The following is a 23,907-nucleotide window of genomic DNA, read 5'->3' on the forward strand; positions in this document are numbered from 1 at the left end:
TGACATCTGTCTTCTCCATGAGAAAAGGCTTCTTTGTATATAACAAAAGGCAAGTAAATGTTTCTCTAAGAAAACCGCCCCGCACCCCTCGAGGGGGGGGGGGGGGGGTTGAGGGTTGGTTCTCAGCAGTTGAGGTTATTACAAGTGTGCTGTCATACTAAGAATGTCATGAGATGAGGACTAAAGAACCCCCTCCAGCTGCTAGGACACCCACACTGTTGTAGCACAGATTGAAAGGGTATTTGTAGTCTTACTCCCTCTAGGAGACTTTAAGGCATTACAATGTTACACATTGAAAGAAAAAAGGCATAGATTGACTTTGCAGTTCCTAAGCTTCTTACCTTTTCCTCACTGCAGAATACTGCTGAAAACAGACAGATCCAAACTTCACCCATCACGGCATGCAGCGTAGTTAAACCTTCAAAGGCCAGGTCCCTTAATAGTGGTTCCACTCCTTTGACCCTGTATAGCACCCCTCAGGCCAACTTTAGGTAATGTAGCAAGACCAAAAAGTCCTGGTTCCTAGGGTCCAGCCCTCAAAGAAGCGTTACAGACAAAACTTCGTTCTTCTATGAGAGGCCCGGGTACCATCCTGTGGCCACAGTGGCGTGGATGGATCTGGTTGTGGAGGTTTTTTAAATCCAGCATGGATCTCTCCTTGAGCTCCCCAGAGCACATCTTCACTCATGACCAACATTTTAGACACTGGTGAAAAAAAAAAAAAAAAACTGGAGGTACTCCTGGAAGGAGGAGGGGTTATATAGAACTTCCTGTTGGTTATACCAGTGTCAACACCTGAAGGTGGCCCATAACCAATTACTTAAGGCTCTATGATGTACAATAAAGAGAATAATATATATATATAATCTCTTTTATGAGGGGGGGCCCCTTGTGTCTCTTAACTTTAGGGATCTCTGATGAACTCTGCCCTAGGGACTGGATGTATGGTGATACCTCCTTTGTATACCACCAAGGAGGCTAGGTGGACAACAAGAGGGGCCATTGGCCTCTGCTTTTGGTCTGAATGAAATACAGCAGGTCCTACATGGAAGGTCATGGGGTTCAATTATTTTACCGATTCCTGCAAACTTCCCTTCGTAAGACCTGTCCTCCAATCTGGTTTTCTGACGTCACCCTTGTCCGCACTCAGCTCTAGCAGATCCTAGGGACTGTACCAGGTCTGGAGAGCAGACAGGAGGAGATCTGCTAGAGCTGAGTTTGAAGCGTTGGAAAAATTTCTGTACAAATACTGTGCGACAAAAATTTGGAATGACCACCATTTGAAGCCATCTGTTTTGAGCAATTTTCTAGCAAAAAATTTGTTACATGTAGGAGAGAAGTGTCAGGATTAGCCTGGGTGTCAAGGGGTTAATTACTATAAGTAATATACAAAATTATACATTGAGAATTTACTACATTTTCAAAAACCTGTAGTCAAGCAGGTGGCTTAATGGACAAATTACTGAAGTTTGAAATTACTGGTTGGCAATTATAACTTCACAGTAAATAGATAATTTATGCTGTTATAACAAAATTGATAACAGTACCTTTTCAACAGCAGCAGATTCTTAATCCCCCCCCCCCTTATCTGAGAAACATGGAATTTTGGGTATTTGGTTTTTCCTTTTAGTTAAGAGGGCTGGACTGGAAGGGAGCATTTGTCTTTTAAAGAAATGGCTGCACTCTGTACTCGATCAAAAATTCTTTTATTCATATTGAGTACAGACTGCAGCCATTTCTTCTTTTGATTATACGCGGAGGCAAGCGAAGTTGGCACCTGTCCAGATCAGGCTTTCAAAACCTCACCTGGAGCAGCAAGTTCTCATTTGGATATTTGTCTCATACACATGCCCCCTCACATGACAGTGCAGTGAGGCGTGCCTCCACTGCAGCATTTTATTGGACAGCTTGGGCCAACGGTACTTTACCTTCAGTCCAAGACTCCAAGCTGTCCATTGAGCTCAGTGCCTATGACAAGTGAGACGGAGCTCATCCTCTCAGTTTGCTACAGAGTGTGCCAGCTTGTATGTAAACTGGCCGCTCTGTATATAGCTTCTGACAGGCTATGCAAGGAGCCCCACATCTGAAACCATAGGTCGTAGGAGCCCCAAATTTGACCAGTGGTGGGGTAGGACTTCAGCTACCTATCTGACCCCAGAACTGGTTTACGGTAATTACTAAAAGGGATGGATGGCACATGAAGTAAAAAACTCCAATGGGGAGTCATCCATATCAATATTCAGCATAGCCTTTATCTGGCCTCTGATATCTTGCCAAAAATGCCCAAGTCTTGGGCACTTCCACCATATATGCAAGTAGGTGCCCCAAAGCCTGCAGCCCCTACAACAGACATCTGAGTTTGCTGGGTAAATCCTGGCCAAGGTGGCAGGAACTCTGTACCACCAAGTCAGGCTCTGCCCATTCCAGATAAATGTAAAAAAAAAAAAAAAAAAAAAAAAAAAAAAAAAAAAAAAAAAACCTGTTTAGGGCCAAGAAGAAGAACAAAACAAAAACAAACACAACCCCCCCCCTTGACAGCACATTTATCTTCAGTATACGGACTCAACCCATCCTGGAAAAAGTGGTATGGTCCCACCTCAGTAGGTCAGCTTTGATTGTGGATAGCAAAGGGGCATAGTTGCTAGTGTATAATTGTGAAAATATGTCTGGGAGGAAAATTTTTACCTATTGCTGCTTTAATGTGATCTTATGGAAGAAATAAGTCAGGTTTCAGTTGGATGCCAACAGTTTAACAACCAGCAGGTTTGTAGAGCTTGCTAGTGCCTGTGTTGCATGACATGAGCACAGGTTTACTGTATTTTTTGCTCCATAAGACGCACCTAGGTTTTAGAGGAAAGTAAAAAAAAAAAAATAGAAATTATATATATATATATATATATATATATATATATATATATATATATATATATATATATATATATATATATATATATATATATATATATATATATATATATATATATATATATATATATAATAGCCACATCTAAAAGTTCCATGTAAAAAAAAGGTAGTTTATTGAATAAACAATGTGGTGAATTTACATAAGATCTGCCAAGCCAGTCCCTATCCACAAGTTCCAGTGGCTGTGTGACCATCCCTTTCCTCAGATGGAAAGGTCCTGGATGTGTCTCTATGACCGTCATCGTAAGTGGTGGTGCGGTAGATCCGGAGACAAAGTGGATGGATAGGGTGGGGGAGCCATGCACCATCCCAGAGATGGAGGTGGTAAACCAGGGGCTGTTGCGGATCTTCCCACAGAGACGCCGTGCAGGGGTGGTGACTCGCGATTACGTCACTCGCTGTGCTGGAGGACAGACCAGATACTGATGGAGTGGTTGGAGATGAGGCCTGCTCAATATTCACACACCTCTCCCCCCTACCCCCCCCCTCCCAATTTTTTGGGGGGAAAATATGCATCTTATGGAGCGAAAAGATACTTTATTTGTACAACAGCCATTTAGTGAATACCCTGCCCTCAACTAGCACCTCCAGTGGGGCACAAAAGCAGTCTTATCTGGGAAGAAGTGCACCCTCAGTACTGTAACCAATTTATTGCACAATGCTGTCCAGCAGTTATAGTCCAAAGTATTAGGTCTTCATGGAAGACCAGTGTAAACAGGCTGCAATGATCACTCATGATGTGCGATTACACCAAAGCAAACAGACTTCACAAGCATCTTCAAATAGAATATTTGCCATGTTTTTGCAAGAATGTAACAGAGATGGCAGATTCCCTTACCTGCATACAAGGTAGCGGATAACATTATCATGGCAAACTATGATCTCATAGCTGTTGCCTTTCTGGTCATAGTCAGCACGGTGAATGTAGCTTCTAAAAGCAGATTCTATACGTGGTCCATCTTCAAAATACTAGGTGAGAAATTTCCAGATTAGATTAAGCATTTAGCAAATGAGCAAACTAGGTTAGGAACAAAGTAGCACAAATTAGTTAAAATTCTCAAATAGATAATGCCTAGAAGGGAAGTAGTCTGTCTCTCCTTAGTCTAATGCAAGCAATACCCAGCTGGCTGTAATTTCACTGAAGCTTCAGCCTACCACCTACCTAGAGTGGGAGTCTTGTCAAATGTAGACAATCGAGGCTCACTGCAGTAAGCCACAGAACACTATGAAATCAGTGACTTCCCGCCCTGCTCTTGGGCAAAAGTGGGACAGAGAAAGGCCATACCTCAAAGACAAAGCAAGCCAATAGCCACATGCAAGAGTGTCCAATTCTTTTAAAGACAAGTGCCATCTTGCTCCCAAAATGAAGTGGTTCCATAAGCTACAAATGAGTACGGTTACAGGTCTATAGCTTCACAGTTCTGCACTGAGGTATTAAGTTCTGGGGTTAGTTTTTTTTACATGCCAAACTTATATTTACATTTGCTTTCTTCAGGTTGTCTACACGAAAAGAGTTCCTGACTCAAAGCTTACAAGTCCACAATGACTGTCACTTAAATTCAATGCAGAGAATTAAGGCTCACCACAACATCTGGTTTACAGTCAGAACTTGGATCTGGTCTAATGGGATGCCCTTCTATTAGCAAGTCAGAACCAGTTTGTGTCACACCTGTGAAAGAAAGCCAAGATTGTGATACATTTAGTACACATTACATGCATATTAGTGTACAAACCTATTGGCCAACAGCAAAATCTGGTGCATATATTCACACCACCATTTCCATCAATCACTTAATATACGTAGGGCAGCTGTACTGGAGTGTGGTTAAAGTGGTTGTAAAGTCAGGATAACTTGCATCCCCTACATTTTGTCAAGATCTAAAGTACTGTCCATTTTTTACAATTCTAATCCTAAATATCTTCTCACAGCACCGATGTGAGGTCACGTGACCTTGTTCTGCTCTCCATTGCCAATCTAAGGAACATGGAGTGAGGGGCTGAGATAAGCCTCTGTCACCCGGCCAGCAATGTCATGTGATCTCACATCAGTGCTGTGAGAAGGTATTTAGGATTAGAATTGTAAAAATTCCACAAATAAAAATACTGTTGATTTACCAGTGACGGTATTTCTAAGAGCCATTCAGCACAACCTTGGAGAGCAGCTCCACCCATTTTCCAGGAACCACATGCAGTCTTTAAATACCTCCTCTTCCACCATAGCCTCAGTTATTGCATGGTCTGACATACTGGAAAACAAAGCACAGAAAGCTACCCAACCATGACAGATACTTAAACCATTTCTAAGATAAGGGAGGGAAGCAACGTTGTCCTGAAAGGCTCTTAGAAATACTGTCACAGCTAACCAAGTCTCAAAATCGCCTTTCAGGACAACCCTGGAGAGGATAACTGAGAAACTTACCCTAGGGTGGGACCACGGCCTGCAGTACCTTCCTGCCGAAGACCTGATCTGCGGTAGACAGTAGGTCCAACCTATAATGTTGGAGCAATGTCGAGAAGTTGGACCATGTGGCAGCCTTACATATTTGTTCAGGCATAGCATCAGCTCTTTCAACCCAGGAAACTGCTGTTGATCTTGTAGAACGAGCAGCAATACCTGAGGGGGTATTTCTCCCTTAGCTTGGCAAGCCTCATTGATTGCCCAGAGTGCTTTTGGAAGCTTTCCCCTTTATGTGAACCTGAGAAACACAGCATTTGATTTTCTAAATCCTTTGATGACTAAAGCCTTGTACACACAATTGGATTTTCCGATGGGAAACGTGTGATGACAGGCTGTTGGTGGAAAATCCAACAATTTGTACACTCCATCGGACACTTGTTGGATTTTCCACAGACAAATGTTGGATGGCAGGTTTTAAAATTTTCCGCAGACAAATGTCTGTTGTCGGATTTTCCAAGCATGTGTACACAAGTTCAGACAAAAGTCCAAAGTACAAACACACATGCTCAGCAGCGGTCTTGCTAACTAGCGATCGTAATGGAGAATTAACATTCGTGATGTGGCAAATTATATAATCTCAAAATGCAGCTGCTTTCCTAGTGATACTGATGGAGTGATGGCAAATTTTCAAAGGCTTTTCCTAGTGATAAAGAAGATCTTTTTTTGGGCAAGTTACAACACCATTATCCTGTAGTTTAAGATCAAAGACAACTAATCTAGCGCTAAAATTCTCATCAGAAAGTGTATATAAGCGAGTAGAAACACAGGTGAGAAAGTCCCAAAAGGTGAAAATTCTACGATAACATGTAGTCCACCACAAAAAAAAAAAAAAAAATTGATGCTCAGAAGTGAGGTACAAAAGGCCTCAGCTGGCATGTAGAGCATCAGGGATAGTGTGTCCTCCACCCAAGATAAGGGGTATGCACTCTTACCGGAAATAGTGCAAATAGTGGACCTGTGCTTGTACCTAGAGGCTTGGCTATCATCTTACTCATCCAAATCCCTGAGGGAGGGAAAAGTACTTGTCCCCTCATCCCGAGTCAATGACCTCTGCTGTTTTAGAGGTGGGTGCCCTAGGGCTGGATGGTGGATGTTGGGGCTCAACCTGGCTTGCCGGGCTCTGGGTAAGCATAGATTTGACTGAACAACAAGTTTGTAAGCTCTTGTACTGAAGAGAGCATGTCCTTGTATTGTTGGGACATTTCCTCTTAAACCAGCTCCTGCACATTCATTTGTGGAAAAAAAAGCAGAGGGGATTCTTGCAGGAAGGGCATTTCCTCTGACCTGGTGGGTTTGAATGCTTTGTTTTTCCTAATGCTTTTTCCTGCAATAAGAATAAATGAAACTCACCTAAGGGTCCCATAACACTTTCCTGCCCTTAGTGCAAAAATAGATCAACACCAGACAGAAGGGAAAAAGGTGCCCCGAGCAGTGCAAGCCCCAGTTAGCAGCAACCACCATGTCCAAACTGCAGGGTCGGAGCAAAGTTACCTTTGACCGTGCAGCCACAGGCTCCCTGCAGGGAGGATCACACAAACAAAAGCATAAGCCCATATGGAAAAGATGATACCACCGGTTTTTAATAACCTGGTCCCTGCATCAATGAGGGCTGGAACCGGAAGTGCCGTCAACAGACCCGCCCCCTTGGCTTCTGCATGCCAGGCGATGGAACCACTTGCTGCATCACCGGATGTGACGTCACCCACCAGCCAGGACCCGGAACCGCCATGTAGGACACACCGCTGACCAGCAGCATACCACCCAGCCACCTGCAGACTCCAGGCACTCAGACACTGACACCTCCTGTGGACCATTGCTTCCCCTAAGCTGGAGAGGAGTGGGGGGTTGGGGAGGTACTGGGATGGTCACTGCACTCCAGGCAGACACCAAGTTAAGCCTTCTCCCTCCACCTTGGAGAGAACGGAGCTCCCTAGTTCCAGCATGCGCTTCCACCATGACAGAGGAAACACAATAACTGAGGCCATGGTGGAGGAGGGATTTAAAGACGCATGTGTTTCCTGGAAAATGGGCAGAGCTGTGCTCCAAGGTTGTCCTGAAGGGTGATTTTAGAAAACAGTACTCTAGATCTTGATAAAACAGACGGGATGCAAGTCATTAGGTGTTATTTTCAAGCCACTGGGAAGAGCAGCAGGAGGGGAGATGGTATCATGGATCAGCACACAGAAAAAGGCAGGATCAATCAGGCATTTTACATCACACAATGGGACAAATTACACAGCACAAGCACTGTGCTGTTTAACACGCTTTAAAAAAGGAATAGAATGTTGGGGGGGGGGGGGGGCTTTGCAGAAGCTTTAATTGTGAACTGCAGTTACTTTGGCATCCTGTAGTTATAACAAACTGCTCTAATGCTTCTTCTAAGCAAACCTGCAGGGACTTGTTGGAGTCCTTCCACACAGCGCACCCACCCCATTCTTCACTACACCCTAATCTTATATGGCAGCAGTTCTCCAGGCCCAACCTCACTCCCCCAAAACTTCCACTTCTAAACTTTTATTGGTCTATACCCAGAGGATATTCTATTTCTATATACAGGCCAATTGTTGGAGAGCTCTGAACATCACCAAAATCTGAAAGGTCTTGTACATTATGGAATTTCTTGGGGGCCTTCAGGTTCAGCATTACCAGAAGTTCCCAAAAATGGCCACCATATTGGAGGCAGTCTTCAGAAATGAAGTCGGAAGACATCTCCTCTGGACAATAAAACAAAGTGATGTCAGAAAGACTCCTGTAAACCTTCATTATGCTGCACCTGGAGAAACCTGTCATTCTGAGACAGCTGAGGAAAACAAACCATGGTATTCGTAACTGAGCATGATGCAAAAATCTAACATGTAAAAATCCAGCCATTTCACAATATACTTACCCCGAAGATGCTGGCCAATTATTTCTGAGGTCTCTTTGGCCCTTTGCAGTGTAGAGTAGGTAATCTCCTTGTATGTGTAGCCCAAATCAGCAAGGCGCTGACCAGTTAAATTGGCTTGCTCACGACCTATAGCATGAAGACAATGCAGTAAGAAACAAAGAAATTGATCCAATTGATGCATAGTTGCCAACATTGCGAAAAAATTTAGGGACACTTTTTTGGCTGTAGGCGGAGTCTTGTTATAATTAGGGGGTGGGTCATGCGTTTGTGGGCATGGCACAGGGGAAAAGTAAAAATGCGGTGCGCTAAGCATGCCGTGGCGAAAAATGGGAGTATCTTACATGAAATCATGGGAGTATCCTAAATGGATGTGGCTCAAAGGGGGTGTGGTTAGAGTCTGAGATGAATGAGGGATGAGGGACAGCAGCCCCAGATCCTACACAACAATGGAAATGTGTATTCTAGAAAGTTTAACAATCAGCAGATAAAGATACTCCAAACACCTGGTGTTAGCACTTCAATCATCCCGGCACCATGGTTGTTATGGTGTCAGGATGATTGAAGTGCATTATTTTATTGTAATATAAAATGAAATCATTCAACTCACCCTAATGCTAAATCAGTGGGATCCCTGAGCGTGTCACCTGCCATGTTGCCTGTCACCAGCAGAGTCCGTCCTTGGATCAGGTGCCCCAAGCAGAGCCCCCCTTACATCAGGTGTCCCCAGCGGATCCTGGTCTAACAGAACCCAGCTCCATCTCTCCCTGTACCATATCCAAAAGAGACCTGGGATCGCTCTGTGCAGCTGACACGGGGTGGCGGCAGATGATTACATCCTTGTGTTCAGTGGAGAGCGGGGAGGGGCCGCCAATCCCTGCAGCCAATAGGCTTCAGTGTACAATAGAATTTTCTATTTGTACATTGGAGAGAAGCCGATTGGCTGCCCCTCTCCTCTGCACTGAACACAAGGGGAAACACCTGTGGCGGCGGCCCCCCATGTTTGTGTAGCCGCTGCCTTTTTTTTTTAGCAAAAACATTCCCGATTTCCTCGGGACAAACTCAAAACCCCGGTAAAATTATCGGGACGAGGTCCCAAATTCAGGATTGTCCCGGGGGAAAATAAGCGGGACTGTTGACAACGATGTTGATGAGGGACCTGTTGGACAAGTAGGAAATCCTGTAGCCAGGTTAATACAATACAAAAAAACAACCTCAAATCTTGAGATAAGCAGCCTCTGTTCTGAAAGCATTACTTATTAGATATGTAATTCCTAGCTTTCCCAGGACCTCACTGGTGGCTCATGACCCCAACCTAGCAGAAGCTGGAGTGAAAGAACAGACCATTCCCCAATAGTAACTCAGCATCTTGCATTTAAATGGCCTGCTTTACAACCGTACTGTCACTGTCTTCTCTGCTGCTCAAGTGCAAAACCACAGTCTAAAGCTGAACTGCAGCCATCTAATCTAGCTGTCTAGCTAATCTAGCCGTTTACAGAATGGCTCCTGTATTACAGGCACAGGTCTCGGCTGCACCATGCTAATGGAGGATAAACAAATTACTGACTGGGTTTTCAAACTTACAAAAAAAAAAAAGAAAAATTGCAAGTTTTCAGTTACCAAAACACAAGAATTCATGGTTAATACATAAGGAAAAGCCAATTCGCTTGGCTCTCTGCTGGTACCATCTAGATCAATTTACCAGAATTAGAGCAGGGGAGAAAGGGATAGTGTGATTTAACCCCAGTACCTCAGCAGAAGCTTCCCCCTGTTCAAGCTTACAGGCTGACTGCTCCTACAGTCTCAAAGCCAAGATCCTATAGATCTATTGGCAGTCTGTACACAAAGGACACTCACCTGTCTTATGCACTGAAAGTAAAACCCTCCTTCAGACCCAGACAAGGGAAAAATGACCAGTTACACTTAACAGTGTTTCTGGGAAGTCTTCCAGGATGGCACCCTGAGAGATGACTGGTCCCACCTGATAGGAAACAAAGGTTAAAACACCTGCTCTTCAGTTGTGAAAAAGTATTGACCCACCTCAAATCTCCATACAAAACCAATACACCAAAAGCCTTCCTGCCATCCTGGAAGACTTCCCAGAAACACCGTTACCGGTAAGTCTAACTGGTCATTTTCTCAAGTCGTTTTCCAGGATGGCACCCTGAGAGAAGAGCAAGTAACTCAGGCCTACCTTAATGCAGGACAACAGCTTGTAGGACCTTCCTACCAGACGCCAAATCCTGAGGTGACAGCAACTCCACCCTGTAGTGTCTCAGGAAGGTGCTCTGGCTTGTCCATGTAGCTGCTCTGCATATTTGCTCCATCGATGCTCATGCCCTTCTTGCCCAAGAGGTCGCTAGAGACCAAGTGGAATGTGCCTTAAGGTTATTTTGGGCTGCCTTATCATAGGCCAAGGTAACAGTATGCTTGATCCATCTTGCTATGGATGATTTAGATGCTTGCTGACCCTTCTTCTGGACAGAAAAAAAACTAAAGTGACTGGACCTTCTAAACTCCTTTACTCTATCCAAATAAGCCAATGTTTGACATCTAAACAATGAAAAGAACTTTCTCATTCTGAGGATTGTTACAAAATGAACAAAGAACAATCTTGAGTTCTGTGGAACCTTGAGGCTACCTTTGGGAGGTACAGGGAGTCCTGCCTGAGTACAACCCTGTCAAATAGAAAAAAGGGCCTGGATGTCACCTATCCTCCCGGCTGGTGTAACCAGCAGCAGGATGGCTGTCATTATGGTAAGTAACTTAAAAGGGCTAAGAGCTAACAGCTCAAATGGTGCCCTGGTTAGGGCTTCCAAGACTAGCATTAGATCCCAAGGCAGAAACTTGCTCATCTGCAGCTGACAAAACACACACACACACACACACACACACACACACACCTTAGTTGGCAACCCCTGACCCATGCCATCCTGGATAGAGTCCAGGATGGCAGGGATCTCTTGTTGGGAAGTCCCCTTCACCTGGTACCACTGTAAGAAGACTCCCCAGACCTTGGCATAAACGTGCCTGATAACCAGCTTCCTACTCAAAAGAAGAGTGTCGATTACTCTCAGAACACGCAGAACGCCCTTTTTTGCAGGCTCTCCCTTTCAAGAGCCAACCCATCAGCCTGAAGAAGCTGGGATCTGGGTGGCAGACTGGGCCCTGGAGGAGAAGGTCCTGCCACTCTGGAAGGCGAGGGGGGACCACACACCAATTTCCCCAGGGAAGGGAACCAGGTCCTCTTGAGCCACCATGGGGCAATCAGAATCAGTCTGCCCTCTGAGAGACTCAGCTTCTGCAGTAGCCTCAGGATCAGAACCAAGGTGGGGGGGGAGGCATATGCCAAGCAGAAGTCCCAAACTTGGGCCAGCGTGTCTACCCCCTCTGAACCCCTCCGCTCGAGTGAGAAGAATCTTCAGTCTTCTGCTCCCTCTGTGGGCAAAGAGCAATCTCTGGGCTGCTGAAGTGCCGGCATACGAGGGAGAACACTTTGGGTTTCAATGCCCACTCCCCCTGGTGAATCGGCTGCCGACTGAGATAGTCCGCTTTGACATTGTATGTCCCCTTTAAATGCACTGCTGAGCGAGGGAACTTTGCTCACTCCAGGAGTTCCAGAGCCAGGGTCAGAAGAGTGAGATCTGGTGCCTCCCTGATTCAGGAAGGCCACCGCGGTTGCGTTGTTGGAAAGGATCTACACCTCCTTGCCCTTGATTCTTTCCGACTGCCAAGAGGTCCCAAAAGTTGGAGGAAGTGCCTCTGACTCTGGTTCCAGGTGCCCTGGGCGCGAAGTGCCTGTAAGTGCGCTGCCCCCCCCAACCCCAGGTGCTTGCATCTGTGGTTACCCTGAGGGGCTGGAGTTGGGCCCAAAGTTGACCCTCCTGCAACCTTTGAGGATAGAGCCACCACCCTTCCTGCCCCAGGAGGAATTGCGGGAGTCCTGGAATGGTGCTGAGCCCTTGGAACGACGGGGATACAGGATGTCAAACCGAGAACTCTCATAACCCTTCTGTAAGAGACCTTCTAATTCTAGGGAAGCTACTGCTACAATAAGGCCCTCTACCTTCCCCTGGAGCAAAACAAACTTCTGTGCTGTTGAATCCACCAGGAAGCCTAGATAGACCTTGGTCTAGGCAGGAACCAGCAAGGAATTTTTTTGGCTGATAATCCAGGGACTCCAAGGTACTCACTACCTTGTCCAGGTCGGAAAGAAGAAGATCTCGACTGGTTGTAAACCAGTATGTCGTTGAGACAGGGGATCAGTGTTACCCCTTGGAGATGGGAGGAATGCAACCACTTCTGCCAGGATCCTTGTAAACACTCTCGGACTGGCTGCCAGTCCAAAGGATAGGGCAGAGAGCTGCCAGTGCTGCACTCCCCGCTCTGAGGGGGATCGTGAACCTTAGAAAGGCCTGGTGCTCTGGAAAAATTAAAGTTACGCTTACCGGTAACGTCTTTTCCAGTAGTCTTTCAGGACAGCCACATTGAGACACCTTGGCTCCTCCTCTTCCTGGGAAACACTGCGCCAGCCCCCATAAATTTCCACCTCCCCCTGCCAGCCTCAGTTTTTTCTAGAGCACCTCCGGTTAGCTGGGGAGACACAACACGTTAATAACATACTATCACATATTACTATTGTGCCCTTTTTTAGGTCTTCCTCAAGACCCCCCAAAACTTCGGGTGGGTACTAGGGCTGTCCTGAAAGACTACTGGAAAAGTCGTTACCGGTAAGCGTAACTTTAATTTTCCCTCCCCGTCTTTCAGGACAGCCACATTGAGAGGATAGACGAGCACTTACCACTTAGGGTGGGACAACAGCTTGCAATACCTTTCGCCCAAAGGATTGCTCACTTGCTGATACCAGATCCACTCTGTAGTGTTTCACAAATGTGGTGAAACTGGACCATACGGTTGCTTTGCAAATCTGCTCTGGCGTTGCTCCAGCTCTTTCCGCCTGTGAAGCTGCCATAGCTCTAGTAGAGTGTGCTTTAATTCCCATGGGGGCCTCTACCGGCTAGCCTGTAGGCCTGACTAATAGCTATTCTGAGCCACCTGGCAATGGTGCGTCTAGACGCCTTCTGTCCCTTTCTTGCTCTGCAAAAAGAAATAAAGAGAGTCTGACTTTCTAAAACTCTTCGTCAGCTCTAAATAACGTAGGATACATCTGACGTCTAAAGTGTGAAACCTAAATTCCCTTTCACTTGAGGGATTAGGACAAAAAGTTGGCAAAATTACTTCCTATGGTACTTCGAAGCCACCTTCGGTAAAAAAGCCAGGTCAGTCTTAAAAACAACTCTATCCGAAAATACAACACAAAAGGGGGGTCTAATTGAAAGGGCCTCTATTTCACTGACCCTCCTGGCTGTGGTTACAGCCACCAAAAAAACAGCTTTATATGTTAGGTCCTTTAGAGTACACTCCTCTAAAGGTTCAAACGGGGGTTCAGTTAGAACCTGCAAGACCAGGGAAAGGTCCCACTTAGGGAAGGAAGGACCCTACACTGGTCTCTGAAAAACCTGACCACCCGGGTGTTGGTGGCCAGGGATTTCTCAAGGTATGCGCTAAGTGCTGAAACCTGGCTTTTAAGGGTACTGATGGCTAACCCCTTATCAGCCCCGCACTGCAGAAACTCCAGGACTGCTATAGGGCTCTGCACCTTAAAAGAGTTTTCTAGGCACCAAGCCTTAAAACGCCCCCAGACCTTTTGGTAGATTTGGCGCGTCTCCTCTTTTTTACTATCAAGGAGGGTAGCTACCAGTTGATCAGAAAAGCCCTTGCTTCTTAGAATCTTTTCTTCAGAAGTCAAGCGGCTAAGTGTCCCCAGGTAGCCCACTGGAAGAGAACTGCACCGTGCGACAGGAGATCCTTCCTGGACGGAAGGAGCCAGGGAGGTTCCGCCGCATACTGACCGAGAATCGAGAACCAAGCTCTCGTAGGCCAGTACGGAGCCACTAAAATTAGTGTGGCGTTTTTCTACCTGGAATTTTCTTAGAACTGCTGGCAGAAGCACCGGGAGGTGGGAAGGCGTAGCAAACTCTGAAGTGCCAACTTTGTGTCAGAGCGTCTACCCCTAACGCATTCTCCCATCTGCTGAGAGAGAAGAAGTATAGGGCCTTTGTATTGCTCCCTGAGGCAAATAGGTCTACATCTGGGAAGCCCCATTTCCTGACTAGGAGGTCGAAAACCTCCTGATTGAGTACCCAGTCTGCCTCTCTCAGCTGTGTTCGGCTAATAAAAAAATCGGCCACTACATTCTCCTTCCCTTTTAGGAACACTGCTGAAAGGGACAGAGCATTGGCTTCTACCCAGCCGAGAATTTCTGTGGCTAGGCTTAACAGAACCCCCGCTTCTCGTGCCACCTTGTTTATATAAGCAATGACCGAAGAGTTGTCGGACCGTACCTGGATATGTTGTCCCAGTAGGTCTTCCCTGAAAGTTCTGAGTGGCAGTCCCACTGCTTTTAGTTCTTTCCAGTTGGAGGACCTTCTGAGCTCCTCCTCCCTCCATGTCCCCTGCGCTAACTGAGGTCCCAGATGTGCCCCCCAGCCTCTGCCACTTGCGTCCGTAGTAATCACTCTGGACACTGGAATGATCCACAGGCGCCCCTGTGACAGATTTATCTGCTTCCTCCACCACCAGAGGGACCTTTTGACCCGAGGAGGGATAGAAAGCAGAGTGTCTAAAGACTCCTGGCTGTGGTCTCACACCTTTAGAATCAGTGCCTGCAGGGGACGGGAGTGAAGGCCTGCCCACTGGACTGCCGGGATGGCAGAAGTCAGTAGGCCGAGGGTTGACATGGCCACCCGTATTGGTACCTGCTGATTGCTCTGAAGGCATGCTACTGCTTGGTCTAGCTTCAGAATTTTCTCTGGTGGGAGAAAAATTCTCAGCCGAGTAGAATCCAGCAGGTATCCCAGATAGGAAATCTGTTGAGCTGGAATAAGGCTGGATTTTTCCAGATTTAGTAGCCACCCTAGCTCTTTCAGGGTTGTCTTTGTGAGTTCCAGATCCCTGATTAGTTGTTCTGAGGATGATGTGAAGAGAAGATCGTCTAGGTAAGCAATAATTGATACCCCCTTGATTCGCAAAAAAGCCATGGCCTCCGCCATGACTTTCGTAAATACTCGGGGTGACGAGGATAGGCCAAATGGCAGCGCCTGAAACTGCAGGTGAATAGTTTTGTCTTCTACCTTTACTGCCAGGCGCAGGAATTTTTGAAAGGCCTCCGCAATGGGGATGTGGAGGTAAGCGTCTTTCAAATCCAGTGACACCATGTAACAGTTTTGGGGAAGTAACGCCCTGACTGAATATTGATTCAATCTGAAATCTTTTGTAAACAATCACTTTGTTCAGAGGTTTCAGGTTTAGAATTAACCTGTAACTCCGAGGGTTTTCTCACCACGAAAAGGTGTGAATAAAAGCCTGTCCCTTCTTCCTTTGGAACTCTGCAAAGCACATTTTGTTGTTCTAGTTCCTTTAATGCCCCTAGGAGGGCCTCTGGTTTTGCCGAACACCTGGGGAGAAGCGTTATTAAGCTTCGACATGGAGGGGGCTTTGTAAATTCCAGACAATACCCCCTTCGTATGATCCCCAGTATAAAATGGTTGGGGGAGATTACTTCCCATAGTGGAAGGAAGGCTCCCAATCTTCCCCCCACTGTGACCCCTGAGTCACTGGGTCTTACTGGGCTGTTCAGGAGGGCGAAAAATCACTCCTCCTTTGCTCTTACCCCTTTGGCTCCAAGTCTTTTTCTCCTGTGACTTGGGAGGCCTTTTTTGTGGACGAAACCCCTTCCTGGGTTGATTTGGGGGTTTTCTTTTTACTGGGAATGCCTTCTTTTTATCGGCGGTACGGTCTAATACGGTCTCTAGACCTGGGCCGAAGAGCAGATCACCGGTCAGTGGAATGCCACACAGTTTGACCTTTGAGGCATTGTCGCCTGGCTATGTTTTGAGCCAGAGGGCTCTTCTGGCTGAGTTGGCAAGTGCCGCAGTCCTGGCTGACATGCGCACTGACTCGGCCAAAGCATCCGCTATGTATGCTACGCCTCTTAGCATAGTTGGAAAGGACGCTAAAATAGTCTCCTTTGCCGTACCTGCCTCCGGATGAGCCTGGATTTGTGTAAGCCAGTGCTCGAGGTTTCAGGCCACCACCGTGACTGCCATCTCTGGTTTCAGATTACCTAGAGTTGATTCCCAGGTCTAACAGGGAATCATTTCTCTTGTCCATGGTATCTGTCAGAGCTCCCAGATCCTCAAAGGCCAGATCTGTGTGTCTGGACACTTGTGAGAATGCTGCGTCCAATCTGGGGTTTTTGTTCCAGATTGAGGCAGGATCGTCCGAAAAAAAAGGGAATCTTTTTAGGGTCCCAGAAAAGAAGGGTTTCTGTTCGGGATCCTGCCATTCTTTTTTGACCATTTCTATTAGGACCTCATGAACAGGAAATACCTTTCTTTTAAGCCCCTGTACATCTGGTCATGGAGAGATAGGGTCTTTTTATCCTCCTTGATACCCAGGGTAGTGTGGATAGCCCCTAAGAGGTCCTCTACCTCATCAAGGGACAACTTGTACCTTGAGGGCTTCCTGCACTCCCCCTCCCTACTCTCTTCCTCCGAGTCATCCTGAGACCCGGAGGTAGCACTGTCTGGTTCCTCCCTTGTTTCCTCTCTGGAAGTGCCTGCTACTTCAGCTGAAGTGGCGGCCCCTGGTTGGGAAGATGCAGAGTCCTGTGCCAAGCGTGGGGATGTATTCTGCGATGCAGGTGAGGGTTTAAGGGGAACCTGTAACCCTTCAAACAGGGTCTGAAATAATTGGAAGGTTGAAGATAATTCCTTAACTGATGCTGCTAACCCTGACTCCTGTTCAGAAGTTCTTTCGTCAACAAGAGCATCAATACAGTTCTTACATAAGACCTTTTTCCAAGCTTCCCCTAAGGTGTCCCTACAGGAGGCACACTTTCTCTTAGAGCTATGTGGGGGCTTTTTCTCAGATTTCTGAAAAACCAATCAATATCCCCACAAAGCCTCACACAGAAATACAACCATGGGGAGATTCAAGTCCCTCCTTTAAAAATGAGGGACCTGGTCTCCCCCCCCCCCTCCTCTGCCCACCTAGATGGGGTTCCTTCCCCTCCCCCCCACTACAGGAACCATAAGGGGGGGGGGGGGGGGGAGGGAAAGCCTAGGTAGAGGGGGAACCCTTCCCCAAGGTACCCTTACCTTAGGCTGGCATCGCTGAGCGCCGTCTGAGCATCTGCTTCCGACATGCAGATGGGCGGCCTGTGGAGTCTTCACACTGCCTGTGCAGTGAACAAACTCCTCTCCAGCCTGTGCCCGGCCCTCTATCAGTGCCGCACGACCCAGAACCGGAAGTCGCGGGTCAAAGGACACACTCCCCCCCGCCAGAAATGACGTCACCCGCCGTCCGGCCCGTTCGGCTCCACTGCGGCCTGTAGGGGGGGGGGGGACAGAGATGCCTCCTGCAAACAGCCCTGTGGCTGTGAAAGAGGGCCCCCCCCAGACTTCCACCAGCGCTCGGCGAAGTGGAGGAGGCGGACGAGATGCGGCCGGTATGTAGCCTGCCGCTGCCCCAGAGACCCCCGTCTCCTAGTTAGGGACTTTTTAGTAATATAGCCCCCAGTCTCCCTGACTGTTTTAGGCCTGGTTCCCAATTCAGTGTCTCCCCACTGGGAGAAACACAAATAACTGAGGCTGGCAGGGGGAGGTGGAAATTTATGGGGGCTGGCACAGTGTTTCCCAGGAAGAGGAGGAGCCAAGGTCTCAATGTGGCTGTCCTGAAAGACGGGGAGGGAAAATAGGGACGTGAAGATAGGCTTTGAGTGTATAGATGCTTTCCATACGGAACCTTTTGTACCACAGGAACCTGTTTAAACTCCTTAGGTTTATTACAAAGTACTTTCCAGAGGGCTTTGGGACTGCAAAGATGTGGGAATAAACTTCCTGCCCGTATTGTTCTGCTGGGACTGGCACTATGACCCCGTGCTCCGCCAGCTACCTGACACCAAGAGACCCACTGCTTTCTGAGGGTCCCTGGGTAAGGGAGTTAAAAGGAAACTTGGGGGGGGGGAATTGGGGAGTGCAACTCCAATCTGTAGGATGTGGGGACTCTGAGTAATCCTTTCCCACAGAGAGAAAGTGGGAAAATCTTCCCCCCGCCCTTACGTCACTTGGTATCCTTGTAGGCAGACTTCTGGCTAGGGAAGAGAAGTCCTCCCTTCTGCTTGCCTTTTACCAACCCCCCAGCACCTGGTAACAGTACCTTCCTTTTCATCTCTAAACCAGTTTTAAGCCTGGGGGCCTCGGGGGGGGGGGGGATTTTCCCCATCCTTTTTAGGGATCATGGGAAACTTCTTGCCTTTCTCTATAGAGCTAGAAGGGGCCTGGTCCAACCCAGCTCCGAAGAGTAGGGAACCCTCAAATGGAAGACCACAGGCACTTAGAAGTGTTGTCCCCATCCCAGGTCTTGACTCAAAGCTCTCCTTGTGGAATTCAAAAGGGCACTGGCTTTGGCGGTTGTACGCACTGTTTTAACCTCTGCCAGGTAGGTCACTGCCCTACCAACCACCTCTAAAGAGTCCAAGACCTGTTTAGACTTAGAGGTTTGTGACACATGATCAATTAGTTTTGTGACCCACATGTCTGCGTTTCTAGCCACACAAGTCAAGGCCAGGGCAGGACTCTAGCCACTGCATTGGCTTCCCAGTCCTGTCTTGTGAGGATTCCTGTGCTGCGGGTTCCTGGGTCCTTCAGCTCTCAGGGGGACCCTTTCCAAATCTGCCACCCCCCTGAGAAGATGGGGAGAGCCCTACCAGACCTGAAAGCTTCACAAGTCTGCAGCTCAACTCCCAGTCTTAGAAAAAAGAAAAAAGAAAAAAAAAAAAAGGCACAATGTTAAAGGATTTGAAAGTAGATCCAAACTAAACCTACCAAGTGGTGTTAGAAGTTTTTCAGGGTCAGTTTCACCAGCCATGTTGTACTGTCCATGGCAAACAAGGAAGATAGTACGTCTGGCCCTTGCTTTATATTTTTTTAGTTTGAATTTCAAGTCCTCATTTCCTTTCAGGTCATTTAGATTGGCCAGAGACCTTGGTTCACGTCTAAGGAAAAAAAAAAAAAAAAAAGGAATGTTGGGTCAGTTTGTGCAGAACATAATTCACTTGTAGGCAGATGGTTCAAAGTCTAGCAGACAATCTTGGGACGGATCTGGTAAAATTTGGGAGTGATGTGCAGAGAACATTTGTCATTCTTTTTGGAGGGGCCTACTTGACACACAAAATGCCTGTAAACTCAGCTTCTGCATGCATTTTTTGTGTTCCAAAATATACCCCTCAACTGCATATAAACTACTATAAAGGACCCTGTGTACATGGACTGATAAGATAACAGGAGAGTTCAGGGGCGGTTGAAAAACTCCCAAATGCCCCTAAATGTCTGTTAACCAGCAGCACTGTACACGAGGCCTTAGGCTGACCATACCGAAAGGAATTGTACACCTTGACAACCACCCTGGTTATGCAGGCAGACCACCGGGACCCTTGGATCCGTGAGACACGGGAAACAGGCTTGAGTGTTTTCACAAGGTGCCTGATTTTATTGAGCAAAACAGTAGCTTATATACAAAACAGAGGGAGGGGGTGTGTTTGAGTTATACAAACTTACCCGCTTGCCGACCGCCTCACGCAAATATACTGCAGCAGAAGGGCACGTACAGGCAGACTAATGTACCTGTATGTTGCCCTTTAAGAGGTGTCCTGCGGGCGCTCAAGCTCCATGAGTCGGGTCGCGGGTCCCGCAGACTCGATCGCCACGTGGATCTCCCCGTTCTGCCTAGTGACAGCGTCACTGATCTCTGCTCCCTGTGATCGGAGCAGAGATCAGCAACGTGTCACACAGCCACACCCCCCCACAACACACTTAACCCCTACACTGCCACCTAGTGGTTAACCCCTTCACTGCCATTTACACAGGAATCAGTGCATTTGTATAGCACTGATTGCTGTATTAATGACAATGGTCCCAAGAATGTCAAAAATGTCTGATGTGTCCGCCATGTCGCAGTCACGATAAAAATCGCTGATTGCCATTACTAATAAAAAAAAAAAAAAAATAAAGCCATAAAACTATCCCCCATTTTGTAAACGCTATAACTTTTTATTATTATTAATTAACTTATTGCGATTTTATTTTACCAAAAATATGTAGAAGAAAACATATCGGCCTAAACTGAGGAAAAAACATTTTTTTTTTTATATTTTTGGGTGATATAGCAAAATGTAAGAAATAATGCGTTTTTTCAAAATTGTCACTTTTTGTTTATAGCTCAAAAAATAAACTGCAGGGGTGATCAAATACCACCAAAAGAAAGCTCTATTTGTGGGAGGGAAAAAAAAAAAAAAAAGTCAATTTTGTTTGGGAGCCACGTCGCACGACTGCGCAATTGTCAGTTAAGGCAGCGCAGTGCCCAATCGCAAAAAGTGCTCACGTCAGGAAGGGGGTAAATTCTTCCGGGGCTGAAGTGGTTACACTCAGTACTTTCTTGCGAGTTAGACTGCTGACACAGGAGGTTGCACTGGGAATCGGCTTAACCACAGTAACTCATAGGGTGTGGTTCTATGCAAACTGTTAGTTAAGCCGATTAAGGCAAAACTCATACAAAAAGTTAACTATCACTATTCATTATACAATCTTCCTTTAGATTTCCTAATACTGTGTATTAGGAGGACACACCAAAGCAACCCATTCAATTTGTATTAAATCAGGCAGGCCTTTGCACTACATAGCTGGACACACACACACACACACACACACACACACACACACTTTTAGAGCTACCATCAACTATGTAGTGCAAGGACCAGCCTTATTTGAAAAAAATTGAGTGGTTAAATTGAGTGGTTTAGATGCAGCCTCCTATTACATAGTATTGGAAAAGCTAAAGGAGAGCAAGTATGTATGTCTTTACATTTGAACACGGACTTAGAAAAGAGAAAGCATAAGAAGTTCATGGGAAGGAAAGCATGTACAATCATTTTACTTAGGGCCAGTTCACACCATAGAAACAGTCCGGATGTGTTCCAGATGCTTTTCTGCATGCACATTTGACACAGTCCAGTGCATTCCCCCCCCCCCTTTTCTTCGTTCCAGTGCATTTTACAGTGGTTCAGTACAGTCCAGGAAAAATGCAGCATGTTCTACTTTTTCCCCTGGAACTGTAAGCACTGGTGTGAACTAGGCCATTGAAAAACCATAAAACAGACTTTCCATGCATTTTTTTCTGCAAAAACACACTAGACTGCATGTGGTGTGAACCGGCACTTACATGGAATGATGCACTCTTTTCTGTAAGGCCTATAGTTACAATATATTCACATACAGCACAAAATATAAAAAGGTGATTTGGGGTTACCTGAAAGATACAATAATCCTTACAATCAAGAAATTTTAAGCGTCTACTTTGCTCACTAAGGGGCCTGCAAACTGTCCACATAGCCCCCCTATATATGATAGTAATAAAATGTAACACAACAATATGCCTGATCAAAGTTAGAAAGTGACAAAAAAAAAAAAAAAAAAAAAAAAAAAAAAAAATGAAATAAAGGGAGAACTTAAGTTGCTCCATTGATGGAGGTGCTCATCCTACATGAGAGGATATTCAAACGTGAAGTAGGACTATAGGCAAAACTTTCATTTTGGATAGAACAGGGGGTATAACCCATCAGATGGGGAAAAAAAAAAAAATAAAAATAAAAATCTGTCCCATTTCAGAGATTTCCATTCACTTCCTATCCCATAGCCAAACAGGAAGAGATGAAACCCCTGCAACTTAAGGGAACTTTAACACTGAGGGGCACTACTAGTTTTAGCAGGTCTTTACCATTATTTAAGAGGCGCTTTTCAGCCACTAGCGGGGCACATTTAACCCCTGCTGGCAGCCAAATAAAGGGTTAAAAAGCACCCACAAAAGCATCACTGCCACAGCGCTACCCATTGATTTCAATGGGCACTTTAGGAGCAGTGTATACCTCAAAGATGCTGCTTGCAGGACTTTTAACATCCCGCAAGTGCACTGCTCAAATGTGAAAGCCCTCAGGCTTTCACACTGGAGTGACAGGAGAGGCACTTTACAGGTGCCATTTTTAGCACTATAGCGCCTGTAAAACACCTCAGTGTGAAAGTGGCCTAAGAGAATCCTTGAGGACCCCCAGGTCACCAGAACTAGTGTCCCCATTGGAAGAGTTCCCCTTTTACTTCTCTGGGGACAACTCAAAATTTGGGATTTTCTTTACTTTCACTGATCATGGTAAACAGGACAATAAGGGTGATTCTCCTTCACAGGGGAGAGACAATAAAAACCTGACAGGGGTTCCAATCCCTCTCCACTCAATCCAAAAAAAAAAAAAAACAGTTTTCCTTTAGTTATATTTTAACCCTTGCTGAAATAAGTCACATGTTTTATGTAAAGCACTCACCTGTCCCAATTGGGGTCCCAACGCCTGGTGAGGGCTGGCGGCCATTGCACAGCACTTACAATTGAGTCTTCCCCACTGTGCTTCACAGCCACTGCAGCAAAAAGTGCTGCTCCACCAGCCAGGACAACCCTGCGCAGGAACATGACAACAGCTCAATAAACTTGTCAATACAACCACTGGCAAGAAGTCTGTCTGCAATCCTTATATAGTGAGGCACTGGGGGAGGAGTCTGTCTGCAGGATTATATGGTGAGAGAGTGCAGGTTTTTGGGAGGGGCAATTATCAATATCTAAAGCTGCCTTAAAGGGAACGGTCACTGAAAAATGTGAGGAGACCATTGCTGGTCTTCTACTGGAAAAGTTAGTTCTGCTATCTCTGACCTTCAAGGCATAGTCCATGTTTTCCACAAAAATTGAATATTTGTATCAACATTAATAAAAACATAATAATAATGTGTATGTGTTATAATGTGTATTTATTACATTTTTGCATTGATGCCTGCAGAGCACTGCAACTGCAATCAGTGCATGGGCAAAAGATAGGCTACTGCAAGGGTCTTCAAACTACGGCCCTCCAGTTGTTCAGGATGGGATGAGCCGAACACCCCCCGGTTCGGTTCGCACCAGAACCTGCGAACGGACCGAAAATTTGCACGAACGTTAGAACCCCATTGACGTCTATGGGACTCGAACGCTGGAAATCAAAAGGCTAATTTGCATGGTATTGTCCTAAAAAGGGTTTGGGGACCCGGGTCCTGCCCCAGGGGACATGTATCAATGCAAAAAAAAACTTTTAAAAATGGACGTTTTTTCAGGAGCAGTGATTTTAATGATGCTTAAAGTAAAAAAAAAAAAAAAGTGAAATATTCCTTTAAATATCATACCTGGGGGGTGTCTATAGTATGCCTGTAAAGTGGCGTATGTTTCCCGTGCTTAGAACAGTCCCTGCACAAAATGTAATTTTTAAAGGAAAAAAAGTCATTTAAAACTGCTTGCGGCTTTAATGTAATGTCGGGTCCTGGCAATATGGATGAAAGTCAGTGAGACAAACGGCATGGGTACCCCCCAGTCCATTACCAGGCCCTTTGGGTCTTGTATGGATATTAAGGGGAACCCCGCACCCAAATTAAAAAAGGAAACAGCAGTATAC

At 46.1% G+C, this 23,907-nt stretch overlaps 1 protein-coding gene across 1 annotated transcript in view; it reads right to left on the reverse strand.

Annotated features, from left to right (window-relative positions):
* LOC141140964 (serine/threonine-protein phosphatase PGAM5, mitochondrial-like) overlaps positions 1–22,901 on the reverse strand; it is a 34,696-nt gene extending 11,795 nt beyond the window's left edge. The window contains exons 1-5 of the mRNA XM_073628549.1: positions 22,759–22,901; positions 19,217–19,386; positions 8,271–8,396; positions 4,509–4,594; positions 3,764–3,894 (exon numbers count right to left, since the gene is read on the reverse strand). Coding sequence (XP_073484650.1) covers positions 3,764–3,894; positions 4,509–4,594; positions 8,271–8,396; positions 19,217–19,386; positions 22,759–22,901 — 656 coding nt within the window. The remainder of the gene's footprint in view (positions 1–3,763; positions 3,895–4,508; positions 4,595–8,270; positions 8,397–19,216; positions 19,387–22,758) is intronic.
* Between the last annotated feature and the right edge of the window lie 1,006 nt (positions 22,902–23,907).

Source organism: Aquarana catesbeiana, linkage group LG01 (genome assembly GCF_042186555.1).
Source record: "Aquarana catesbeiana isolate 2022-GZ linkage group LG01, ASM4218655v1, whole genome shotgun sequence".
Lineage (NCBI taxonomy): Eukaryota > Metazoa > Chordata > Amphibia > Anura > Ranidae > Aquarana > Aquarana catesbeiana.